The sequence below is a fragment of the Ammospiza caudacuta genome, chromosome 1 (genome assembly GCF_027887145.1).
Source record: "Ammospiza caudacuta isolate bAmmCau1 chromosome 1, bAmmCau1.pri, whole genome shotgun sequence".
NCBI classification, from domain to species: Eukaryota; Metazoa; Chordata; class Aves; order Passeriformes; family Passerellidae; genus Ammospiza; species Ammospiza caudacuta.
The window spans coordinates 143,004,909-143,030,070 of NC_080593.1; the positions used below are offsets into that span (position 1 = coordinate 143,004,909).

Below are 25,162 nucleotides of genomic sequence, written 5' to 3' on the forward strand. Positions count from 1 at the left end.
CTCCCAACGCCGCGGCCGCCCGCGCCCTCGCCTCGCCCCGCGGCGCCCACTCGCATCCTCCCGGCGCGGCGCTGCCCCGGGGCGGGAGCGCGGCGAACGCGGACGGCGCGGCCGCTGCCTCAGCCGCCCTGGCAGCGAGCGGGGGCGGAGCCGCTCCCGCCGCCCCGCCCGTCAGGCGGCGGACACCGGGCGCGGGGGCTGCCCCGGCACCGCAGCGCCGCAGCCCAGGGACACCGGCGGCTCCTGGGCGGCCCGGGCACGAGCGGGGGTGGCGGGGTGGGAGCTCCGGGCGGCAGCCGCGCCCCCGCTGGCAAACTTCGGCTCCGCGCTCGGGCCTCCCGCCGCGGCCGGGACGGGCTGAGGGACAGCGGCGCCCCCAGCCCGGGAAGGGCTTTGCTGCCGCTCCCGCCCGGAGCTGCCGCCGAGGGACAACACGGCCGCAGGGTCCCGGCACCCAAACCAGCGCGAGTGAGGACAGAAGGAGCGGCTCTAACGAAAAAGACATTTCCCACACCTTGGGTTGTTGGGTTTTTTTGTTAGTTAGAGAACTTGGAGAAAGGAGACCGCTCTCCCTTTACTACGTACAAAATCTTTTAATCAGTATTTGGGTTTAACTCTCATTCTACCAGTTCTCAAAAATGTTGTTTCCCTACACTATTTTTCTCATCACTGTGTGCTATTCTGGGTCAGATGCTTAAACGTGACACTTTCCTCAAGAAAGAAAAAAGAAATATATAGGGAGCGCTTAACTGTTGACAGGTGGACACAAAAGATGGAAGATTTACACAATGGGGAAGCTTTTTAAAGATCTGCCTAGGTACAGAACCCTGTCGAGCCTAGTTGACAGTGCTCAAAACACAAGTTTTGATCCCAGGAATATTTCTGGTTCCTTAATTCCACACTGTCAGTTTTCAAAATAGTGCTCTTAGTAGATGCACTCAACAGGCTGCCTGCCCCGAGTCACATTGAAATTGGCGATGGCAGCCAAGAAGGAGATCGAGTTAAGGACATTAGTTCATTTATTACATTGTCAATGTTATAAACTGCATTAAAATGTAAATTTTCTTTTTTTTCCTTCTCCTGAGCTTGTCTTTACTCTATAATCCATACACTGAGTGGAGAGGAAGCTGATCACATGCAGTTGTTATTTTAAAACCATAGTATTTGTCCTTGTGTCTTAAATGCAAGATTATCAATGATCAAAATTGTTCTGTGATTAAAATAGAGCAGACAACCCACCACTAAAAAGAGATGAATTTTTTATTAATACCCACCAAACAATACACAAAATCTACATAGCACACTAATGTTTGAACAAACACAGTAGAAGGACACAAAAAGAGACCACTACTGACAGAGGTAAGAAACCAAACACAGAGAAGGATTGCACAGTTTGGCGTTCAGTACCGCCACACGTTGTGTACATGAGGTGACAGAACAGCAGAGTGAAGGGTCATGCCACATTTTATCATGATTTATATAAAATTTTATTTTCATATAGTTAAACTTTGTCCTATTTTTTAAATATCAAATTAACAGATAAATTTTCTCTGCTGGTTTGAAGAGAAATACTTCTTCAAAACAGGGTACTACTTTGCTTTACTTCAATATATTTATCACCAACAATATATTCACTTTTATGTAATAAACAGATATGATTCTTCCCAGGTGACTAGAAAACTATTTACAACTGAATTCAACTACAAGCCATCTGATGAATTAACAATTTGTGGTAAAATGCTTTTCTCCAGTATTAAGATTGTCATTATTTCAAGCACGATTGAACTTTACCTTAGAAAGTTACAGTAGTAAATCTTGCTTTGTTTCAAGTTAGGTTTTCTTTTAAAGAGAGGTACTGAAATTATCTATTCAGATCTGCTGAGTTCAAAAGGCAATCACAGCAGTATGTCACATTAAAATATACATATCTAGAAGGGAAATATCAAAGTCATTAAATGACTTTCTTTGAGCTTTCTTAATAAATTTTAAGATATATCTGTATAAATATATATGTAGATGTAGTATTTATTGAACAATGCAAAGAAAAAACAGCATGCAGTAAAAAGAAAACATTACAGAGTGTGTCAAGTATGCTGAAATCAAGTATCATGTATAACTGAAGGCTGTAATTTCTTTCTTCATTGCCTAAGAAGAAAAAAAGACCAATTAGGAGTCAGTGTGAATACAAACTTAAGAAACCTGTTTGCTACTTCATCAAAAGAAGTGAGAATGTGTACACACAATTGTTAGCAATGATTTAGCCAATGCATGTGCTACCACCACCACTGTTCTGTACTCACTGGCTCCAACACACCCTTATGCACCCAAAACAGAGAGCAGGCTAGGAAAACTGCAGGGATCTGTATCAGGGGACCATGGATCAATGGTGCTTTCAGCAATTAGAGAGGAGACAGTTCCCAAAGAGTCACAGCTAAAAGCTGAACTGTTCTTTTCTGCACTCTGAATAAATACTTGTTAAAGTCTCTGTTTTCATACAGTAGAACTTACTCCTGGACTGATTTGTGCAATCTCTTTGAATAGGAAATATTCTTTGGTCAAAGGTCAAAGAAGCAGAAAACACCAGGATAACAAACATGCTAAATCATGTAATTTATGATAGATAGGAGGGTGCATTTTTCAGGAATGGCATCCTGCATCCAACTAGTCCTCACTGTTGCACAATCAGAGCAAGAGCATCTGACTCTCTATCAGATGTGGAAGGAGAGATCAAGATGATCAGAATCCAAGAGAAGAGGCTTCCTGTTTTTTTTTAAGGAAAACTGAGATGCATAAAAAAATTTTATCTATTCTTATGCATGACCACCTGGAAGACAAATGGATTCAAGGACTTTGAAGCTGAAGACTGAATATCCAACCTATCTAAATCAACTCAACATTGGGAATGTCAGACTGGGACCATGGGTTACTGTGGAGTATTTCTGCCAAGTTCTGACAACATGGAAATCCTCTCTTACAGGAAGAGATTACAGAACCTGACTCATTAGCATTAAACCTCCATAGGCAGGAAGCTCCCATATATGAAATGAAAGCTGCTTGAGCCATTCTAGCTAAAAAGCAAGTCTGGTGAGACTAAAGTCTCTTCTTGTTATGCCTCATACTTAGTTTCTTTTCAGGAATGGAGTGACTGCTATACAAGTGTTACCACGTGTGAGTGCCCACAAGAGGAGAACGAGGAAGTGACAGACTGAGAAACGCAGCCTCCTTTCACAGCCCCCCCAGGACTGAAGAGGTACTGGAGCAGGAGTGGTGACAGACTGAGCTCAACTGCCTTGAGAGGGCTCTGGGGGCACCCATCATCTTCAAACCTTTTCCTGCTGAAACTGCCAGCAGCTAAGCCAAATGCAACAATAGTTTTACAATACGGAGAAATGTCTTCCAGATTGTAATGAACAAATCTTGTAACACAGGCAACTAAGCAGCAATGAGTAATACCAAATAACCACGACATTCACGGGGCACATGTACATAGGCATAACACACAGACTTATAATAATGTCAGAAAGTGCAACAAGACAAAAAAAATTACCTTCACTAATTCGTTTTTGTCACCATCTTCCCGGTGCTGGTAAATGCACTGGCTAAGGACAGCATACAGTTTCTCCATGCGAAATATACTGACGTTCTCAGTTACCACGGCAATAGAATGCAGCACTTGCTGAAGAAAAAAAAAATGGAAACCAGAGTTCAGAATAGCACAAGATAAGCAGCAAACAGAAAAGGTAGGACAGGTGTATGGCCAACTTCCCATGTGAAACTTTTTAATTGCTGCCAAAGAAGTGAGTGCATGCTCTTGTATGTGTTGAGTTCTAGCCCTATTATCAAGCAAATAAATGAAAAAACTCAAAACCCCTAAAAAAAAAACAAAAAAACCCCAAGCCTAAACAAAACCAAGCAGTTACAGTTTGGAAGGTCACTCAGCTTATTGTCTACAAGTGAATTCCAAAGAGCCTAACACACACAGCAAATTCCAGTGGCACTCTTGTTAAGGACTCAAGTTTTCTAAAAGATGCATTTGATGACTGTAGCTCTGTCCTCACAGCTGAGAGCTCTGGAAGGGCTCTGTGGTACCATCTCTGCAGTGGGCAGTACCTTCAGAGCACACACTGCTGGCACCCTGACTCCAGAGAAACCCATGTGCATTGCCTACAGAGACAGACATGAACACCATCTTCCTCACCAGGGGAAGTGCAGGGGCAGGCACTGAGCCATCTCTGCTCTTTGGTGGCCACTGACAGGACCCAAGGGAACAGCATGGAGCTGTGTCAGGGGAATTTAGGCTGCATATAAGGAAGAAGTTCTTCACCCAGAGGGTGGTCAGGCAGTAGAACAGGCTCCTCAGGAAAGTGGCTACAGCACCAAGATTGACAGAGCTCAAGAAACATTTAGACAATGTTCTCAAGCTCATGGTAGGATTGTTGGGAGTGCCCTGGGCAGGGCCAGGAGTTGGACTCTATCCTTCCTAGATCCCTTCCAACTCAGGATATTCTATCATTCTATGAACACAAACCCGTAACATTTCCTTGCTTAGGAAGCCTGTCTTGAAAAGTTAATTTCTCTCTTCTCACTCCATTTCTTTTCATGGCAGATAAACAGCAGCCTCCTCTGGTTTGACCCACCTCCAGGACCTCAACCTCAATTTCCTGAATTCTCCTCACTGCAACATCTCCAGAAAAAGGCCAGGTCCATCTACCCTCTACCCTCTCATGCAAAGGAATTTCTTTGACCCCCTGCAGCTAGGCATATTTTTGACCCTTTCAGGAACTGTATTGTAGGGTAACAACTTCTCTCCTATAGGGACTGGAAAAACCTTGTAACACGGTACCTATATGAATGTAAAATTCTATCACTGGATTTTGAAAGTGTTTGAGAAGATATTAGTATTTTATCCAGAATGACCTTTAAGTCAACCTGCTAACTTCAAAGTCCTAAAGTCATCTCTGCTAAAAATCAATGTAATCTTTCAGTTCCTAATAAATGAAAACATGCAAACAGCAAGCCAAAACAACCCCCCAGTCCATCATAAAAACTGCCAAGACACTAATAACCAACAGCATTACCAGTTTGCCAGTGTGCTATTTTAAAATCTAACAAGCCCTTTTACATTAACAATAGGAGATAATCCAGTCTCCTAAAATTTTAGTTCACCAAAAGCAAGAACAGCAGCCTACACTAGCTGTGGAAACAAGTCATAGTCCATTATAGGCTGAGTTATTTCACCAGCTATTTATTCCTCCCATACTTTGTCTGAATTGACCGGTTAACAACTGACTTAATTTACAACTCTGTATGTAGCAAGAAAATGTCCTACTTTGGTATTAACAAAATTAAAATTTAAACTTACTTTGAGCTCACAGTAATCCACAAACACTCTCTGTGTGCCAATTTTCACTGCCTTCCCAACACATCCCAGCTGTTTCTCTTCCACCTGAGATGATCTTGCACGAGTCATACGGTGTACCCACAAATCTGGAACAACACAAATTTCTTAAGTCAGGATTTCTCTCTCTCTGAAACACAGTAAGAGTGAAGTACCCTGTACTTGGAGAAGAGAACCTCTCTGCAACAACAGACAACTGTTACCATTTTTCACTGATAAATGCTTAACACTTTTACCTCCTTTCTGGCAAAAATCTCTGCTCCATGAAAACTAGAGACTTGAACACAAAAAAAACCCCAATACTAGACAAAAAGGCAGGGGAAAAACCAGGAGAAAAAATCCTGTTGCCATTACAGTATTGTGCTGTAAAACTCCAAAGTAAGTTAGGTTAGAAAACACATCTTACACTGCAAACACCAGGACATAACTCTTCTATTCCACACATGAGCCTGGGTGCACACTGTTTGAAGCACAGCTTTTTAACTTAAGTTTCTTATTGCTGGAAAGATCCTCATGCAATAAAAGAAAGCCATTGTTTGTTTTTCAGTTAGGTACTATTTGAAAAATAAACTGCAGAATCAGAAACTCAGCAGCTGCAGAAATACACGAGTTTGGCTGGCATAACTCGAGGGGCAGCACCATTATGCAAGAAACTGTGCACCAATTTGAGAGACAAGTGAGAACAGAAATCAGGAAGGCTAAAACCTGGCAGGTAGTGTAACCCTCCTGAGGAGGAATCAGGGGGTGAATGACCTGTTTGATCTCTCACTTACCATCTGAACGTCCATCTTCAGAAGTTCCAGCTTTTTGACAGTCTGGCATCTCACTCTGTTCTCTTAGGTCTGAATGTTCTCTCCTTTTTCCAGAAGGAGATTTGCCCACAAGGGGAACTCTCTCTCTTTCATTTTCTGTCCCATTTTTCTGTCGTTCTTGAAGTACATTTTCATGTTCTTCAAGAGTATCCTGAGAGGATGTAAATTCAGTGCAGTCTGTGCCAGACTCTTCATTGCTCTCCACTTCATTTTGGTCTTCAGGAATTTTATTCTCTTTATTGAACTGAACATTCCTCTTCTTTGCTGCAATACTTGAAGACTCTCTATTCCTTTTGCGTTTTCTTTTTGACTTCTCTACAAAGAGATACAAGCAAAAGTAATCCAAAACAATACTAAAACAAGAAGCATGTTCATCTTACTTGTCTGACAAGGAAAATGACCAAATGAGCTTAAATACCACTGCCCATCTCCCCAGACATGTGTCTAGAGAAAAAATTGGTATTTATTAGAGTCAGGTAGCTACTAGATTTTAAAAGATCCAGCTACAGAATTTAATTCACAAAACCAACAGCTTCAAGAGGCTATGAAAACAGAAGTCTTACTTTAGACAGGAAGTCTTACTGGAAAGCAAGATTATCAAGTGACTTAGTAATCTAATATTTGTGAATAGAAACGTATTTGGAGATGAACCCTCAGAATCTGTAAATCTCACAAAAGTTAGAGACACATTGGGAAAAGCTGAAGAGGCACTTTTAAGGAAGTATTTGCTGGAGAAAAAAAACCTCCATAGAGATTTCCACCTCATAAGCTTTCTGATTCAGTTAACCTTGTTCAATACAAACTTGCCATTTTCCCTTCCAGAAAACCCCACCACCCTTTGTACTCAGAGAGTACCACAGAGTACCTGTTGGTCAAGTCAGTGGCAAAATTCCCAGATACGCCAGCAAGACCAGGAAATGTCACATCAAATCAGGTGTTTTAAACCCTTTTTTCCCCCCGTGTCATATTCATGGTAAAACTGAACAAAATAATTATCTTCCCTTTATATGTCTATTATTATTGCTCCCCTTTTTTAACCTTTTCTCCTTCAATTGAAAATCACAGGAATAGAGTTTAATGTTTGAGGGCAGGGACGGGGAAAACACTGTTGCATACAAGTAAAAACTAGGTAAGCATTCAGAAACTGCCATGTACAACTTTATTAAGAGGTAGCAATGTAGGAGCCATTAAATAGCAGTGGGCCACTAAGGGCAGTGTCTTACAATGTCAACTAGCCATTGTACTTGGACTTTACAACCATACTGAATGAATGACCTCTGGATTTACCCCAAGTTTTGCAGCATATTAAAATATGTAATGCCTCTGGCATGAAGAACCAGGCATCATAGGAACCTGTTAAGTCACAAGAACAGCAGCTTCAGCAACTTCTCCAGGAAAGTCTGAGTAAAACACAACTTGCCTTTAGAGCAGGGGGTACTGACATCCACAGGCACTGCTAAGATCTTCAGTTTTTCATTACACTTTGGATCTGTTTTCTTACACCCAGGAACAGAGTCCTCCTCTGGCATTTCACAGAAGGAAGAGGAAGCACAGTCTGAACCTTGCAATAAAGGAGAGCAAAGCAGGGTGTCTTGCATGGCTGGTTACAGATACTGAGCTAAGTCTTTCATTCCTCAGTGCCAAAGAACATACCTCTCTGCTTACGAGACTCTTTGATTTCTTGGCAGCGGCGTTCGAAATCCTCATCCATCTCCTCCCTCACTATGGAATAGGCAGTGTCTCTCAGAGCACAGGCCCTGTGCCTGAGGAGGCGATCTGAAATGTTACAGCCACAACTGAGTGCTTTCTTCCAGCCAATGAAACCCTTAGTTTTGTTTACTTAGAAAGGTTTTTCGCTTGTCATAGGTAGGTTCTGAAAGGTTATCTCAGTCAATCTTTTCAGCATGCGAACTGATAACTTTAAAGCAAAAGCAGTAGCTTCCAATCAACATATCTACCACAATTTCATGCCCAAATAAGTTTATTTGATACTGCAACATTCACAACCTGGCCAGAAATGCTCTCTAGGGATCTTTTAAATAATCTGATCTTACATCTACTGTACACCAATGACATGTAAATTTAAAATGTTTACAAATTAGTGATAAAACCACATCCTCACCTCCAGGATCTTTAGCTGGGTTGTACTCTAAAGCATTGCTACAGATTAGATCAATGTCTTTTAGAAAGTCTCTTGCAGTTGGGTACTGGTGCATGTCAATCTTGGACAGAACTGTGGAGAGGTCCATGGGTTGTTTAATAACAGCATTGTAATCAGGTACCTACAAAAGAAATACATGCTCAGAGGTTTAACACAGCAGCCACCAAAAATAATTATTTTCATGAAGTCTTTTATTTGACTTGTTAAAATTCCCAATATGATGCATCCAAAGATGTGGAAATTACCCAAGCAGCTTCTTGAAAACAGAAAGACTATTTCAGCTGGTTTTGAAGAGACAGGCTAGAAGAGGGGAAAACAAAGGAGCAGGGAGGTGAGAAGAATGTGTGGGGCAGAGAAGGAACCAGCATCCAGAGTGGAACTTGTTTCACTTCCTTTTGGAAAATAACAGCAAAAAAACAATTTCTCAGTAAAGTCACCAGAAATTGTCTTTGGTTTTGGCAGCAAGAAAAAGGATGCAGGAATTGCACCTTTGAAGTACCTGTCCTGGGGACCTAGAATGAGATAGCTGGACCCAGGGGTGCCAATTTCTTTATTCTGACAATAGAAGGAACCTAATGACTAGTTCAGATGAGGACATCTATGTTTGTTTAGATTATTCAGATCTGGAAATTACAAGTAAAGGAAAGAAGTCAGTGGACATGTGGGGAAATAGGACCTTGTGGAAATGCAAAGCTATCTCAAATTTCCAGCTGACTTGGAAATATGTGCCCCAGCCTACAATTATTTAATGAATTAAATGAGAAGCATATGGGAGGAAGAAAAAAAAAAAATCACACAGCCTTTATGGTTGATCTTATAGCAGGGAAAGCCCCCTGAGAACAGAATCTGAAAATCTGACAAACTGCTGCTTCTACTCTTGTTCTTGCAGAAACTATGGACAGACAATTAAAGAGCTTTACACTTTATTAAAACAGCCCTGGAAGTACTGTTTATAATTACAGAGAAAAAGACAAATCTCTTCTTTTTAGTGCTGTAATACACCTACATATCAAAGCCTTTTCACAAGCCAACTGTCTTAGCATTTGATATAACTGGCACCTGGACTAGATGATCCTTGTTGAGATGATTCCATTAGAAGGGTCATCCAAGTTTTAAAGAGGTTTTAAAAGGAAGATAGGGACTTAGTGAACACTCAAATAACAGACATTCAAGTAACCCAGAATCAAAAAAAGTGAAAGCAAAACAAAACTTCACCTCCCATATCCTGGAGATTCATAACACTATGATCCTAAAGACAAAGATAAACCTTCCTAGAAAGAACACACAAACACTGAGGAATACACACACACAGAAATTGTGAATACACACAGATATAATGATACTGCAGATCAACACCATATTTACCTCCTGTGGGTCAACAGGCTTTGTGAATGCCCTGAAACGCCTGTCAATGACGAGCCTGTGGGTCACATCCCGCAGGTAAATCCTCAGCTCCCGCAGCGTGTCCTCCTCCTGCTCCTCCAGCTGTTTGAGCTCCTCCTCCGACAGCTGCCGAGGCTTTGGGGGCGGTGCCACAGGCAGCACTTCCAGGGGCTGCCGAGCTGAAATGAAAATTTCAGTCAATGAATGGTACTCAAATACAGGCACATGAAAAATAATTGATAGAAAATTACCCCAAAGGAAACACTGTATTGTATTAGCTGTTAACTTACTGCTAGCCAAGTTTTATGTTATGTTTTGAATATCCTCACCTGAGTTGTTTTTTGATGCAGGAGGTTCAGCAGCTTGCTTCATAACTAAATCCTCAAAAAAACTTCTTCTTTCAGCACAGGTAGGCCACTGGATTTTGAAAACTTCTTCACAATCGTTATTAAATAAAGCTTTTATCTAAAGCATGAAGAGAAAAAAATTTCATATATAAGGCCATGCACATTTTTTGTATTTTTTAATATTCTATTCCAAAAAGCTGAGTGCCTTTCTAAACTAAACTGAATATTCATCTGGGTAAGATAAGCTTTGTAAAGTTGTCTTCTTGGCTGTAAAAGGCTAAATTTTCATAGAATGGCAAATTAAAACACTTGCTCGGAGGAATTATACCATCTAGAGTTTAGGCTCCATGAAAAAAAGATGTGATAAACCACTGATTGGAGAGTCACCACTTCCAAGGTTGGTTACTTTGTATACTTTGTATTTACCTGCCTTTCTGTTCTTTAGCTTGAATCTTTATGGCAGCTATGGAGGGAACGGGCGAGTGCCAGCTTGTTGTTAAAGTGGCTTTTAAAATTTTGTTTTTAATAAATTTAAATGAAGTGTCTAAACTTGCATTATTTCCAGGCTGTAGTCTGTTTTTCCATCTCTATTACCAAAGGGTATGGAAATAATTTCATTCCTTATTTTAGGAAGCATTTAACAACATCACAGTAAGTTCTGCTACTAAGACAAAATAATCAGAGCATCATATTCACATTTTGAACACCTTCCTTTAACACTCTCTGATGTTGTTTCTGAAATCCCAGTGCAGCTTGAGGGGACTGGGGAGGTAATTTTACCACCACAAATGTCCAGAAAGCTCAGCAGATAATCTTACTGAATTTTGTTAAGGAATACAACTAAAAATTGATTTCTAAGTTACTTAAATGGAAGTTGGACTTTATCTTTCCAGTATGTCAAGTGTTCACCTACCAGTTGTAAAAAGAAATGGAAATAATAATGAAATTATTGAAATTTGAAATGACATTCCATCAATAACAGTGTGACCACTGTACTTTTCCAGTAAAAATAGCTTCCACTTTTCAGTAAAACAATCTTTTTCCTATCTCAAGCACTGTATATTCTTCACTAAGCACACACCTCACCATCTTGCAGTCACCAAAATGACTGCCTGAAGCAAATTTGTACATCTGTCTAATAAGCATCAGTGTGTGAGAAGGGTGAAACATTTGGGTTAAAGTCAATCCTTTTACTCAGAAAACACTTTAGACAAATGCTTTCACACCACTGTTTTGTCTAAGCAAATTTTAAGAGACTTTTAAGAGTGTTTGAGTGCCCAAATAGTAACAGCATGAATTTGCTTTAGAGTGGTACAGCATTCCCATGCTTAAAGGAACTATAAACTAACAAACAAAAAAGGAAGAGTAAAAGAAGTATTGATAAATACCTCTTCTGGGAGATCTCCATGCTTTACATCAGTTGTTGCAAGGAGCAGAACTGGAGCAAATGTTGGAATGTTCTGCAGTAGTGTTGTAAAAACAGCTTTCACTGTGGGTCCAACAGTGTCCCACCACAAAGGGATCTGTGGCACATAAATGATGCTTGGTGCTGTTCTCTGAGCTTCTCGCATCAACTGGCAAAATGAAAGCTCAGGTAAGAAAACGACATCCTGTAGAACAGGATACTAAATAACCACACATCAAACTCTCTTATGAAATAGGAGTACATGAAGCTAAAACATCAGGACAAATCAATAAATTAACTACTCCTTAACAACAAGGTAAAATTTTCAGTTTTATTCAAACACAGACATGGCTACACAGACAGAAACAGACTTGAATCTCTGCCCAATTTCAAAACTTCTTATGTGTAAGAGAACTCCTGAAGAGCCTCAGCACTCAGCCAATCTGGTGGTGCACCCAAAAAAACACAACAGCCCTTCAGCAAGATGTATTAGCCTGGAGAAATTGCCACACAAGTGCAACTACACCCATTTCAGTTCAGAGCACACACACAGACTCAAAGACCTATGTGAGAAGCCTGCTTACAATGCATAATTTCAAGCACATTTTATAAGAGGTAACCATTCTTTTGTCTGCCTGAAGAGCTAAATCACAACTTCTTACTACCAGAGGATCCATCAGAGCAGATGATATGCTTTGGAAGAGCACAAGCCACTGCTTACAGATGGCACCTCAATCACAGGAGACAAAATGCATCTACTGCCAGAGGGAAGTGACAAATTTCTCCATGTGCCCTCTCAGATTAACAATATTTAGAGAGTTCCTGTCAAAAGGTGGGGAAGCACACATGGTATATCCAGGCAGTCACTACACAGGGTAGTTACTCATCCACAGATGCAACCATCACAGAACAAAAGGAAAATTGCTCCTCCTGTGTGACAAAAGAGCCGTGGAATGTGTCTGTCCTGACTCCTACAGCTCTCCAACACTGCTACTAAATTCTGTGAATTGTGAATTCTGTGAAGGTAAAAATCTTTTAATACAGAAATGCCAAACAACACCATGTATTCCCTGCCTAAAACTAAAGAAGAAGGAAACCAGCACTAATCTGGTTATATTTAATTTTCCTAGTGAAGGAAAGCACACCAGTCTAACAATCTTAGTGTTATATGAATTTTAATTTCTTTACTGCATGTACTACAAACAAGCTGTATATGTACAAGAAGAAACCCTTTTCCCCCAAACCTTGACTGTCCTATGAATGTAATAACAAACAGGGCTTCAGAAAGTGCATGATGCCATCAGGCTGATGCAGAGCCATCTACTGAGAGCACAGAGGCTTAAGAAGCAATGAAAATTTCCTGGATGCAACACAGACCAGCAGGATTTTTTGGCCACAGAGAGTGCTTTATTAGCAGCATCTCCCATCTTCCAGAGCTGCTAGCAACAACCTCACTGCTTCCTTTCAAAAGGAAAACATGACTATGTATACCATCCTTATACAATATCATTCCATCTAGAAAAAAAAGTGGATTTTCAGACAGAAGTAAACATAAAAGCCTATCCCAACCAGGCCTCCTCCATTAAAAATGAATTTTGCTTATTTCACAAATTTACATACAGTTTATATTCAGTTTATGAGTCATACCAGATTAATGAGAAAAAAAGATACCTGTGCACATGTTTCTTCTGGGGATGTGATGCTAACAAACAAAGCAGGCAGGTCTAGTGTATAAACAGGGAACTTCTCCAGGGCATGGATTACTGCAGGTGCCAGATGAAAAGCCTGCCCACACCCTGGATCTTCAACTAATAGGAACCGTGGCCTGAAAGATGTTGGCTGGCAACGAGGATTTCTACAACAGTAAGAAGAAAACAAGTTTAAAAACAAGTGATTAATAGGCACACAGATGTTGAAGTTTTTCCTATATGCTTTTTTTTTTTTGGTAAATATACTCCTTGTTCCATGAAATAATAAGCCAGACTGATCAGGAAGACTACCAAAGCCTATTTTCTCAAGAACTGGTACCATTTCCACTAAGAAATCCTGCCAGGCCCCAGTATGTCTGCCATTCCTTTAGCTGGCTTAAGTAAGAGCTCTTAAATCCTTCAGGGAAGCTGTCCAGCCAAATGCTCACACAAAACTGGTCTGTGACCTGATAGGGGCAGAACAACAACTCTTTCTTTTCTAAGCACAAACCAATCTGGGTCTCTTCACTCCATGTACACCACTATTTTCAATGGGTCTTGACTTTAGGTAACTGAGATCTCTACACCTGCCAAGTTTAGCTAAAATTTGGCTGTAGTGACTGGAGATGGTGGTAAGGAAGAAGCATACCAACATTTCTAGGAAAAAAATTAATGTGGGCACTGAAACACGTTAGCTGTATCTGAAGAAGCACACAATTGGATTGGTTAAATTACTTCTATGGTTTCCTCTCTGAATTGTCTATTAATTTCCTAATCATCTTGTTTTATGAGCATGAAAAACTTGTGAAGAGGTTTGTGGGTTTTTCTACCTCAAGACTGTTGTACCTTTACTTGCTAAAGTCAAAGATCTTAGAAGAATAACTGACCCAACAGTGACAACAATAATCTACTGCTTCAGCTGTTGATTTACACAACTTCCACAATGAAACATCAAAAAATTAACAAACTCTGTAGGTTAAAGGTACAAAATGCAGACGTTATTTTTCTCACAGTTTTAACAAGTTATTTCTCAATTTGATTTCTCATTTAACAATCTTGGAAGGCAGAAGGGAAGAAGATGGCTTCACAAATCCTTATGGTTCTTTTAAGCTAAAAGGGCAGACAGCACATTTTTTGGGTGTTGAACCTTTGGATTAAATCAACATGTTCTGATAATCTGTGGATCACTGACTTAGGCAAAGAGGGCAGGGCCAGTCAGTTTGATGGGCCAGGGCAGTTTATTTAGTTAGAACATTTAGATCCAGGTGGATTTCACACTTACTTCTTGCAAATATTGACCAACCCCCCCCACACCCATCACTCCATCTAGCACCCCTCACAAGAAAACAGTTTACAGACCCAGCCATCTTAAAAATATAAACATAAAGGGGACAAACAAAACCTGTTTAAAGTGAGGAATTCTGCCTTTTCACGATCAGGTACTTTGTGAGCTGGATTCTCTTCAAAGATTGATGGTGACTCCTCTTCACTGTCAATCACATCATTTCCTAAAATAGGATTTAAAGGTGAGAGCTTTGTTGACTTTCCTGAATAGTTCAAATCTCACTCTTGCATTAATACACCTTTGAAATCAGGGCAGGAAATCATTCTCTTCTATTTTGTTTGAGGACATACACTGAATGGTATTTTCTGAAGGGTTCATTCTATCATAGATGTAAGGAGATTGCACAGCTTCTACAAAGCTGTCCTATGTGCCACAATTTGCATCAGGTTTCCCTGTTGACAAAAACTTGGGAGTTTTTTTTCTTCCCTTGGAATAAATTTGATTAGGAGCAGTGTCTGTACTTCCTAGACACCTGAAAAACCCAATGAGGCCACTGCTTTTTGAAACAGGTTTTCCCACCAGGTGTGAGGAAATTAAGTGAATGTAATGACCACAGCCTTCCATTTGTCCAGAACTAGTCAGAGTATAAAGACCCACACAACTTCTAAGTGAGGCTTCTCAAAGATCACAAAAGGGGAGATAATGGGAGGTGGACAGAGAGGGGGAGCAATTATCCATCTCCCAGCCCCAGTGCTTTCATTGTGTTGGTGGGTCTCTGCCTCTGTTTCATCAGCACACACAATCCCAACTCTACCAGGAGTGATACTGGGAGAACATTCTCCAGAGATCAACACAGTAACTAACTATTCACAGACCTCCATTAATCAAGAGAGAGTGTATCAATATTGATTTTTTCTCACCAACTGACTAAACCTGATTAAGGGTGATGCAGTAAGGAGCATGAGCTCACCTATGCTATGGAAGCCAAGCCCTAAAATACAACAACTAAAACACTGTGTATTGCAGGTCACTCACAGCTGCCATCCAGCACTCTGCACATCCAGGCTATAAAACTGAACTGTCATTATGGCTGAGGGGTTTATGTGTGTTATTGCATGTATCAGGAGCTTTTGCTTTGGCAGAATTTTAAACAGGTGGATGTTGTTGTACCTTGCTGTTGGTCCTTCTTCAGTGCAAGCTCTGCATGGGGAAATACTCTCTGTAAGGCTTGTAAAATTCTTTCCAATGTGTTTTCTAACAGTGGTTTTAAAATAGGTGATAGTGCTCGCCCAGGTGAAGCCACAGCCCTCTGTGAAGCTGGAACAGTCTTCTGCATGGCCATGACAAAATCCTTTGCTGTTATTTTAATGGAAGCAATGTCCAACTGCAGCTTCTCACTCCTTTCATAGATCTGAGGATAGCGGCGCCGCAGAGCGCAGAGAGCAGCTTCAGCACACAAGGCTTTGATATCAGCACCACAGTACCCTGATGAGCAAAACAAGAATCAGATGTTGTCAGCATCAGGAAACACCTAAGTCAAGGCCAAGAATTCTAAACTGCAACAATGAAAGACTTTGCATGCAGCCAAAAATTAACAGGGTAAGAGGTAATTTAAATTACTGCACTGCAGAGAAGTTCTGATATGTGACTCACAGCCTGACAGCTTGCACTAAGGAAGCAGCCCCATGTCAAAACTTCACTCCTGGGAAAGAGGGCCTAAACCCATTCAGTGTTTTAAGGAAAAAGAAAACGGAAAGCAGCATCTGCCTTGGTTTGCTCCCAAGACATGCCAGAAGCATTATTGCCTCACTCTATAGAGAGGCACCAGAGCTCAAGTACTGCCTGGAACAAGTTCTGGGTCCCCATGACCCAGCCACGCAGCAACCTACAGTGTTTTCAAACTCACCAACACATTTCTCAGCCAGCTCTTCAAGAAACTTATCCAATGGCTTCAGGGTCCAGTCTCGTGTGTGAATTTTGAAAATCTCTTTTCTCGCCTGAAAACAAAACATTGCATTTCAGTTTGCCCTAAATTGTCTCAAAACAACCACAACACAAAACCCCCAAAACTCTCACACTAGTAAAAATACCTTTCTTATCTGCTAAACTCTGAAGTATTTTAAGGGTCAGTTAACATGCTGTTTTTTCAAGCAGGAAATTTCCTAGTTCTAAATTTGTTATATTAAAATTTTGCTGGGGGGCTGTAGTGAAGTAAAAGGCAATTTACATCTTCCATAAAAAAGTGAGTTTTCACAAGTGTGAGATCCAGAAGAAAAGACTGTAGTAAAAACCACCAAACTTAACTTTAAACAGATTCTTACAGAAAATTCTCTCAAATTCAGCAAAATTTCATGGTTGTAGTCTCATTAGTTCATCAAATTTGCTTTTCTGACAGGTCATGCAAGGAAAACAGTCTTAGCACTTCATTCCAAGTTGCTACTGTTACTATCAAGTAGAACAATAATTATGACTGAAATTACTGTCACTCATCCAGAAAATGTAAAATGTTGCCTATCCCTGATCCCTAATCTCTGATCTTAGCAGGATTTTCGTTGAATTATTTTGTGGCACACGGACTAACTATGGCAGATTTCTAAAATTCTTCCACAGTGGGGAAGTGTGTATTAGATCTGTTTCATAGCACCTCCTCTCCTGTTCCTGACAGCAGATAAAAACTGGAGAAAAATGTGTTAAATGCACTGTTTAGTGCACTTTTACCAGCATTCAATTCAGCACTTTCTGGAAAGTGCTAAGAAAAAGAACAGTGACAGCCAGAAAGAAAACACAAAAACTGCATCCCAGTTGTGCTTGCTACACCCACCCACAATATTTTTTTCATTGCCTATTGTCATTGAACTAGAAGCTTCCCTAGCCCTGCACCTGTGCAGTGACTTCACATTTTTGTCCAAGTCCCTATTACTGAGTACCAGTAAGAACAGCAGTTGCTAACATACTTAATTGGTTCCAGCACCAGCCTGGATCAAAGCTTTTGTTACTAAAAAGAATTCTTGTCTGCACACAATTTCTTTCAATTTCACAACACTACAGCAGTTCTTCTTAACTAATTCATAAAGTCACTTTTAAACATTTCTGTGAGTAGCAGCACCCCATCTTCTTCACTGGTTGCAGAGAAACCAAAACTAATAATTAGAGGACTAATTACCCATTACAATCATCTTAATGATATACTCAGTGCCAGGTCTGCCCTCCACAGCACAGCACAGTCTCTCCAGTGAGCCCTCTTTTGTCCAAGCAGTACAATACTGAGGAGACTTTCACTGCTCCACAATCCTGCTGTGCTGCAGGGGTTTGTTACAAAGATGGACTCTGCCACATTAAGCACTGAGTTTGAGTTGAAGTTCTGACCTCTTTGTTTGGCAAGCTGAAGAGAAACTCTCGATCAAAGCGTCCTGGTCTTCGTAAAGCAGGATCTATAGAATCCAGCCTGTTGGTGGCTCCAATTACCACAACCTCTCCTCTGCTGTCCAAGCCATCCATAAGTGCCAGAAGTGTTGATACAACAGAGCTAAGAGAAGAATACAGTTTTTACTCAGCAGTTAATTTTCTTCAGTTCCACATCATCACCAATGCTCACTCAAAGGGCAAGCTATTTTTAATAAAATGCTGACTAGAAAAAAACAAATCATTTTAAGACATAACAAAATAGATAAGGTAACACAGACCTCGTGGTGGTATCAAGTTCAGTGAATTGTTTTTAATTAATATTTAAAGATTATCTGAAATTAAGTAGTACTGAATTACTAGTTTTCAGGATAAATGAATGTGTCACATCAAGTTAAACAGATTTTGGTCTTCTTTTCACAGAGATCAAGCAGTTTCCATGTTGATAGAAAACATGCCCTACCTATGAACTTGGTCTTGTTTACTGGAGCGTACAGGAGCAAGACCATCAATCTCATCAAAGAAAATAATTGAAGGTCGCATCTGGTAGGCCTACAGTGAAAACACAGGAATATTGACATCAGGAAAACAGCACTGTTTGGAGGAGAAATGCACAAACAACACTGGGGTTGCAAAGTCACTGGAAGTAGATTTTTCAGACCAGCATCAGGGATTTCTACTCATTGATCTAAGGTAGTCAAGTGTTGTGAGTAACAGAAGGCAGGAACATAGGTCAACCCACTGAGTTGGGTGACAGGAAACAAATCACACCACTGGTTTTTACAGCTATTTAGCAACTACCAAGAACAGAGCCTGGACTTAATTGTATTACAGGCTCTGGAAGCAACCTTTGTTACCAATTTCAAAATAACCATGCTTTCAGCTCGCATTTGTTTCCCTCTGATCAGAAGTCACCACTTCCTGAAAACTTTTTTGCAGCTGTTTGGATTTTTCTTTCCTGAGGCAAGGAGTTGGTGGTGTGCGTTTCTTTGCAAGGTTCTCTTGACTGCTTTACTAATTTTTCCTAATTGATCTCAAGACTTCCAGCCTCTAAAAATGTTACTGAAAAATGAAACACTGACAATCCCACTTCAATGGAAGGAGTTGAGAAAAAAAATTGTTCTTGACCACAGAAAGTGAGTTACAACTCAGACAGAACATAATTCATGTTTCAACTGTACCTGATCAAATAACAAACGAAGCTGTCGTTCTGACTCCCCAACCCATTTACTCAGGCAGTCAGCACCTTTTCTCATAAAAAAGGCTACTCTCCTGTCACCTTGGCTACATTCATTAGCAAGTGCACGAGCAACCAATGTCTTTCCAGTCCCTGGTGGGCCATAGAACAGACAGCCTCTGCAATTAAAAAAAAAAAATTCACATAAGAGAAATATATAGAAAAGTACCTGTGATCACCCTCATCCCTGAAGCACACAAGTGTTCTCTCTTAAACAAAGCTCTCTTCATTGTTTGTTATACTTTAAAAGTTACTGAAAACAAAGAACCTATTTCAATATAACATGACAGTGTTGATAGCCTAGAATATATAAATCTAACAATTAAATCGCTAATAATTTCATTTCATAACACAGAACCCATTCAGCTGTGTAAAAAGTGGACAGATGCATTTTTAGCCCAAGCACAGCCAGCACTCCAAGGTTCTGGTTAGAAGTCCACACAATTGTAAAGGTGATACTGGAACTCTTGAAAAAAAGAGTTGGTGGGACAGACAACTGGACTTCCCCTAAACAAAACTGCAGTTGACTACCACTTACAGGCAGAACTCAAAACCTCTCCACCATCCCCTTTTTGTAGGCAAGACACTTATAAGGCAGTCTCACCACACTGAACATCTTGGAACCTATGTGTATGCTGCATTCTATCTTTTTTTAAGAAGTTACTTTTTCCTACTGCTAAAAGAACCCAAAATCATCAACACTTAAAATTCTGAAGCATGGAAACATAACAATACCTCAGTTGAATATTTTCCTGAAAATAGGTGAATTAGAATTGACAGTTTTAAATGGCAACCCTTACCTTGGAGGTTGAATTTTGAACCTCTCAAAGACTTCTGGATAAAGCAATGGAAAAACAACCATCTCTTTTAAAGCAGAAATGTGGTCAGCAAGACCACCAACACCATCAAATCGTACCTAAAGATGGAGACAACAGAACACATTTTAGATGTTAAAGCTGCAACCTCCATAAAGTTCCATCAGAAATTAGATGTCAGCACAAAGGAAACAATTCATGCCAATTTTTAAACTGCTTGAAACAAAACTGTAAGCCAAGGCAGTTATAGACAGCACATTACTGTGCTGTTTATAAGGATTCATAATTACTGAAGATGTCTCAGTGAGACAATGAAGTAAAAACACTTACTGAACAATCTATTTGCACTGGATCAACATCAGCCAGACTCGCTCCGATTTTCATGCGGTCTTTGTGAACTCCCTTTAAGTCACTTTTCCGAAAGTTGACAGGAAGAGACCTGATTTGAATTAAGGAGAAAAAGAAAGGTGCTTTCTAACTTACAATGTTGATTTTTGATTTTCTAATAATAGTAAGTGAATGCAGGAGATCTTATAAATGAGTGTAAACTTCCTGAATTATTAAATATTAGTTACAGTTGTTTTATGTTTAATGTCTGTGAGTAAAGAAAGGAAAATGGTCACTCCAGATATTAAACTGAGTTAATTATTTTAACAGCTCTCAGCACTTATAAATATACATGCCAGTCAACAGATCCTCTGTAGGAATACAAGCTTAAAGCAAGGTATTCCTTGTTTGCAGACCTTGGGCTGACAGTGATTAATGTGAGGAAGAAAACTGCCCCTCCAGCCCCCAGTCACACTGACACTTCTCAAATAATTTTAACTCCTATATTCAAGAAGTTACCGCCCAAGCCAATACTTATTTCAGTTGGTTTTAACATTATAAAGGCTGCCTATCACTGCCAGTCCTTCCCAAGGCCCTGGAACCTGTGTGCCAACATACTACTCTGAAAGAAATCTGAGACATCAGGCTGAAAACATATCTGTTAGACTGTTACTAAAATAGTTTTTCTAGAGCATTTGTTAAGAAACCAAATCCCCGTCATTTCCTCTATTTATAACATCCCCTGTTATAGTGGCTTTCTCTCTGAATCAGCTGCTGTAAAGCACAGGAGCAGCAGAATTTTACACTAAGAAATTTCATCAGTGTTGCTACCCCCCCCATCCCATCTAGAAATCAAATTGCTCATTAAAATCCATTCTAAAAATCCAGTTGTAGAGTCCAGTTACAGTTGTATCAACAGATAGGATTGCCAGAATTTAGAAACTGAACAAGATGAAGATGGTAACACTACACAGTTAGGAAGATGTAAAGTCCCCCCAAGTAGTCTCCTTCCTCCCCAGATCTCCAATTGCATTAACCTTCTTAAATTTCTGTTCTTCCTCTGCCTCTCGAAATCCTCTTCATCATCAGATGAGGAAGAGGAATCACTGCTGGGGACTGTGTGTCTCTGTCTGCAAACATTCAAACAAACAATTAAAAAATTAAAATAAACAGTAATTTCAAAATTGAAGTGAACACTGTCTCAGTTTACCTTGATATCTAGTAAATTTCCAGATTATTGTACTCCATATGAATCTGATTTCAAACTACATTATGTGATTTCCCTAGTGACAGCAAAATTTCATTTTTAATAGGAAGGTAAAATGTTGAACCAGTGTGCAAAGAAATTTCTTAACCAACTTACTCTTTTTGTTCACATGCTCTCACCCACAAATCAAGTGTCACTTAGCATTATGTATCTACTCTGTGAAACACCAACCTCTTAATTTCAAAATCTGGTTTCAGAACTCCCTCCTTCCATAACTGCCTAATTTCAAGGATGCTAAATAAAGCATTCCTATCTAGCAAGGAATGGCATTCAACACTTGCAGGATGCTAAACCTATTTGTCATTACTATTGAAATTTGTAATTTAGAATTTCACTTATTTTTCTTGCTTTAAGAATAGTTTCATACAGGAACTGATTCCAAAGAGAAACCAGAATCAGTACCTAAGTGATTAAAAAAAAATCATTAAAACGTCCATCCTCTCTCTAAATTGGTTTTAGTTTTAAGAAAATAATTTGCATCCTTCAAGATAAAACAGTCTGAGATTTTCAGAGGGAGATTTTGGCTTCAATTCCAAAACAAATTAATTGAGTTATACAATCTCAGCCATAACTCTCATCACCACCACAAAAACTGCATTTTCTAATAAAATCTAATGGTCAATGAAGCAGATGGGCTTTCCTCTAATATTTGCTTTCTGTATTCCCTCAGACTACCACAGCAATAACCATACTGTTAACATCTAATTACCAAGAGTCCAAAAACCCTTGAAAGCAGTATTCAGTCATGGGACTGACAGCACTACTGAGAAAGAATTATCACTAACCAAACTCATACCTGTTAGTTCCCTTGCATGAATCTCTCTGTCTGACAGGTGAAGACCTGTCTGAAAAATACATCTTACGTTGTCTTGGTTCTGTTCAAAGTAAAAAAATTGGAACAAGGTTACAAATAAGTTTAAGAGAAAGCAGGATACTAAAAGAGGCAGGGAAATGGGATGTATATCACCCATCTCTAAGTTCTAGGGAAGTTTCAAGGGTAGGGAGGAAGAGGTTGTTTTTTATTATCAGTGCACAATAAAAGCAAAAACACACACACCCGAGTTTTAAGAACTGAAAACCACAAGAGTAAGTTCATCAAGTCTGTTTACTTACTGCTCTTTCAAGGATAAACAGGTAGTATTTTTATTGAAAAATAACTATAAGGATGCCAAAAAGCAAAGAAATAGAATGTGCAGAGGATATATGCATTTAACAAAACTGCAGGTAAGATATCTGAATGGAAGTTGGGTGTGTGTACGTACTTTCATTCTTAAAAAAACCCCATAACACTCTCACTTGCATGCAAGAAATCAGTGTTTAAGAGAAGCTGTGCCTGTAACCTACTCTGCAATGGAGCCTGATAGCGCTCGACAGTTTTCCTCTGCCGAAAGGAGTAACGCTTCCGATTGTCCTCACCATCGTCTTCTTTGGCTTCGCTTTCCTCTGAGGAGCCCCCTGCACACCAACACGACATTGCACTGCTTCAGATTGTATTCAATTCAAAATGCACCATATCTACAACCTTCCCTGCTCTAAGAGCTTTGGACAAACAACTTCTCTTTTCCTCTGAAAACCTGTTTTCTCACTATAGTACAGCCCTAGAGTCTGTGACTGTGGCTTGTAATGTCAGTAGCAGCACAAATTCTTTTCAAGAGACGAAAAATACCCAGTAGTTCATCCCATCTCAATTAAGACAAAGCTTTTGGCTAGAGCATAGTCAAGAAAACTTAAAACAGACTTATCCAACAATGCTACCTTGATTATCAGCTATTTCTTCATCAGTCCTTTCCATATCAAGGCTTTCCTTAAAAAAAACAAAAAAAAAAGTCATGTAAGACAATTCACAAATAAGCAGAAAACCTGTGGGCATATTTGGTGCCTATACAGTATCATTATCAAGGCATTCCATATACACAGAAGATTTAATTATTGTACAGCAAGAGAGAACAGGAACATCATTCTGGAACCCATTATTAAGAAGATTAATAATAAGGGTTTCCACTCTACAATGGAATGCAGATCCAAACAAAAAAAATCTATGAAAGCAGGCTATGACAACGTTTAGAAAACAAAGTCACCGCCATTCAAAAGGACAGTGGACTAAATTTAATAAAGCAAAACTAAAAGAGAAGAAATGTGATTGCTGTCTATCATTTAACCACGAGTTCCTCTTGGGGAAGGGAAATCATCTCCCTGTGTTAAATATCCTACTTATACAAAACCAGCAAAATAAATTAGTATCTACTTCTTCTGTGTCGTGGAACTCCTCCAGGTCTCCCATCCTTCGCCGTCTACGCATCTTCTCCATGTCATCCATTTTTTGCAAGACTGCTTCTGCAGTACTAAAATACAAAGTTGACATATGAAAGCAAAAATAGGCAAGTACAGAAAAAGCCCATTTAGAACAGCACACATAACCATCATATTTTAATACAGTGTGCACAATGCAAGGCACTGAAAGCCAAATTTTTCAATGCTACTTAAAAATTAGGTCAAATGTTTACTTTTTATAGAGAGAATTAAGAACAAATGTATGAGTATATGCAAACATACATTGTTTTCAGGTTTATTTTCCCCCTCTTGATGAACACAGTAAAAAACTCCAACTATTTTAGTAGTTGGAAAAAAGAATTCTGAATATCACAGTAAAGTAACAAAGAAATTATGGCAGTTTTTCATAGCACTTAGGTTGCTCTGCATGATAGCATTGAGTCACTTGGTTCACAGCCTTCTTCAGACAACAGATTGCTTCTCTACACTGCTATTTAAATTTCACATTGATTTTCAATGACTACTTATGCTAGACACAACATCTTACCGCTGTTACACTTTGCAAACCTTTCAGAAAACAAATTTGAGTTTGGGCTTCACAAAGGGAATTAAGCCACAGACAGGCAGAAACACTTGGATTGCCTCACTTTGCCAGTATCCAGCTTTCCTTAGTATCTTAAGTTAAATCTACTAAAAGTCACAATGTAAACTGATTGTTTTGGTTCACAACATACAACCTGCCCAGCCCATACATATCAGACCAGGTGGCTCAAAGCCCCAACCTGACCTTGAACACTTCCAGGGAGGGGGCATTCACAGCTACTCCAGGCAACCTATTAAAGTGCCTCAGCACCCCCACAGTAAATAATTTCTTCCTAACATCTGATCACTCAGATACAGCACATATATAGCAGCTCATAGGAAGTCTCAGCCTGACCAGTGAATGCAAATAGCTCTTGCTGCCAGGAAAAACAATACCTTTTCCTGCTGTCACAAGGAGAGAGTCCCTAGCCAATATTTTGCCATAGTACAAAGGGTTACTAATAAGGCTCAAGGTAGCTTTGCAAGATGATGAGAAAGCCCTTACTTTGTTATAAGCTTGTCAAACAGAACAGATTCATTGGTAGTGGCGTAACGGCTTTGCCGGAGCCGGCAGCTGCGGCGAACCTCCAGATCCCCGCTCTCCTCATGGACTGGCTCTGCAGCCTTGGCATCAGCTCTGGTCTTCAGTGTTCTGGACACTGAAATGCAATAATACACAAAACTTTCTGTGGTGGAAAATGTCAGTCCCTTTAGTTCACTCTTGCTCTAGGAAAATGTATAACCTCCCACCTTTTATTTTAAAAATGTAAATACTGAATTGA

At 39.9% G+C, this 25,162-nt stretch overlaps 1 protein-coding gene across 3 annotated transcripts in view; it reads right to left on the reverse strand.

Annotated features, from left to right (window-relative positions):
• Nucleotides 1-1,242: 1,242 nt before the first annotated feature.
• ATAD2 (ATPase family AAA domain containing 2) overlaps nt 1,243-25,162 on the reverse strand; it is a 30,428-nt gene continuing 6,508 nt past the window's right edge. For 2 of the 3 annotated variants that reach the window (XM_058804008.1, XM_058803993.1), the window contains exons 4-28: nt 24,886-25,039; nt 23,773-23,869; nt 23,283-23,331; nt 22,872-22,982; nt 22,324-22,402; nt 21,298-21,390; nt 20,264-20,372; nt 19,919-20,034; nt 19,063-19,237; nt 18,345-18,433; nt 17,846-18,005; nt 16,386-16,476; nt 15,650-15,964; nt 14,597-14,702; nt 13,178-13,361; nt 11,490-11,675; nt 10,084-10,219; nt 9,737-9,933; nt 8,333-8,492; nt 7,864-7,986; nt 7,631-7,771; nt 6,172-6,525; nt 5,363-5,487; nt 3,548-3,676; nt 1,243-2,145 (exon numbers count right to left, since the gene is read on the reverse strand). In XM_058804008.1, the coding sequence (XP_058659991.1) occupies nt 2,107-2,145; nt 3,548-3,676; nt 5,363-5,487; nt 6,172-6,525; nt 7,631-7,771; nt 7,864-7,986; nt 8,333-8,492; nt 9,737-9,933; nt 10,084-10,219; nt 11,490-11,675; nt 13,178-13,361; nt 14,597-14,702; nt 15,650-15,964; nt 16,386-16,476; nt 17,846-18,005; nt 18,345-18,433; nt 19,063-19,237; nt 19,919-20,034; nt 20,264-20,372; nt 21,298-21,390; nt 22,324-22,402; nt 22,872-22,982; nt 23,283-23,331; nt 23,773-23,869; nt 24,886-25,039 (3,518 nt within the window). In that variant the 3' untranslated portion in view covers nt 1,243-2,106. The remainder of the gene's footprint in view (nt 2,146-3,547; nt 3,677-5,362; nt 5,488-6,171; nt 6,526-7,630; nt 7,772-7,863; nt 7,987-8,332; nt 8,493-9,736; nt 9,934-10,083; nt 10,220-11,489; nt 11,676-13,177; nt 13,362-14,596; nt 14,703-15,649; nt 15,965-16,385; nt 16,477-17,845; nt 18,006-18,344; nt 18,434-19,062; nt 19,238-19,918; nt 20,035-20,263; nt 20,373-21,297; nt 21,391-22,323; nt 22,403-22,871; nt 22,983-23,282; nt 23,332-23,772; nt 23,870-24,885; nt 25,040-25,162) is intronic. The other variant, XM_058803999.1, reaches the window with a different exon arrangement.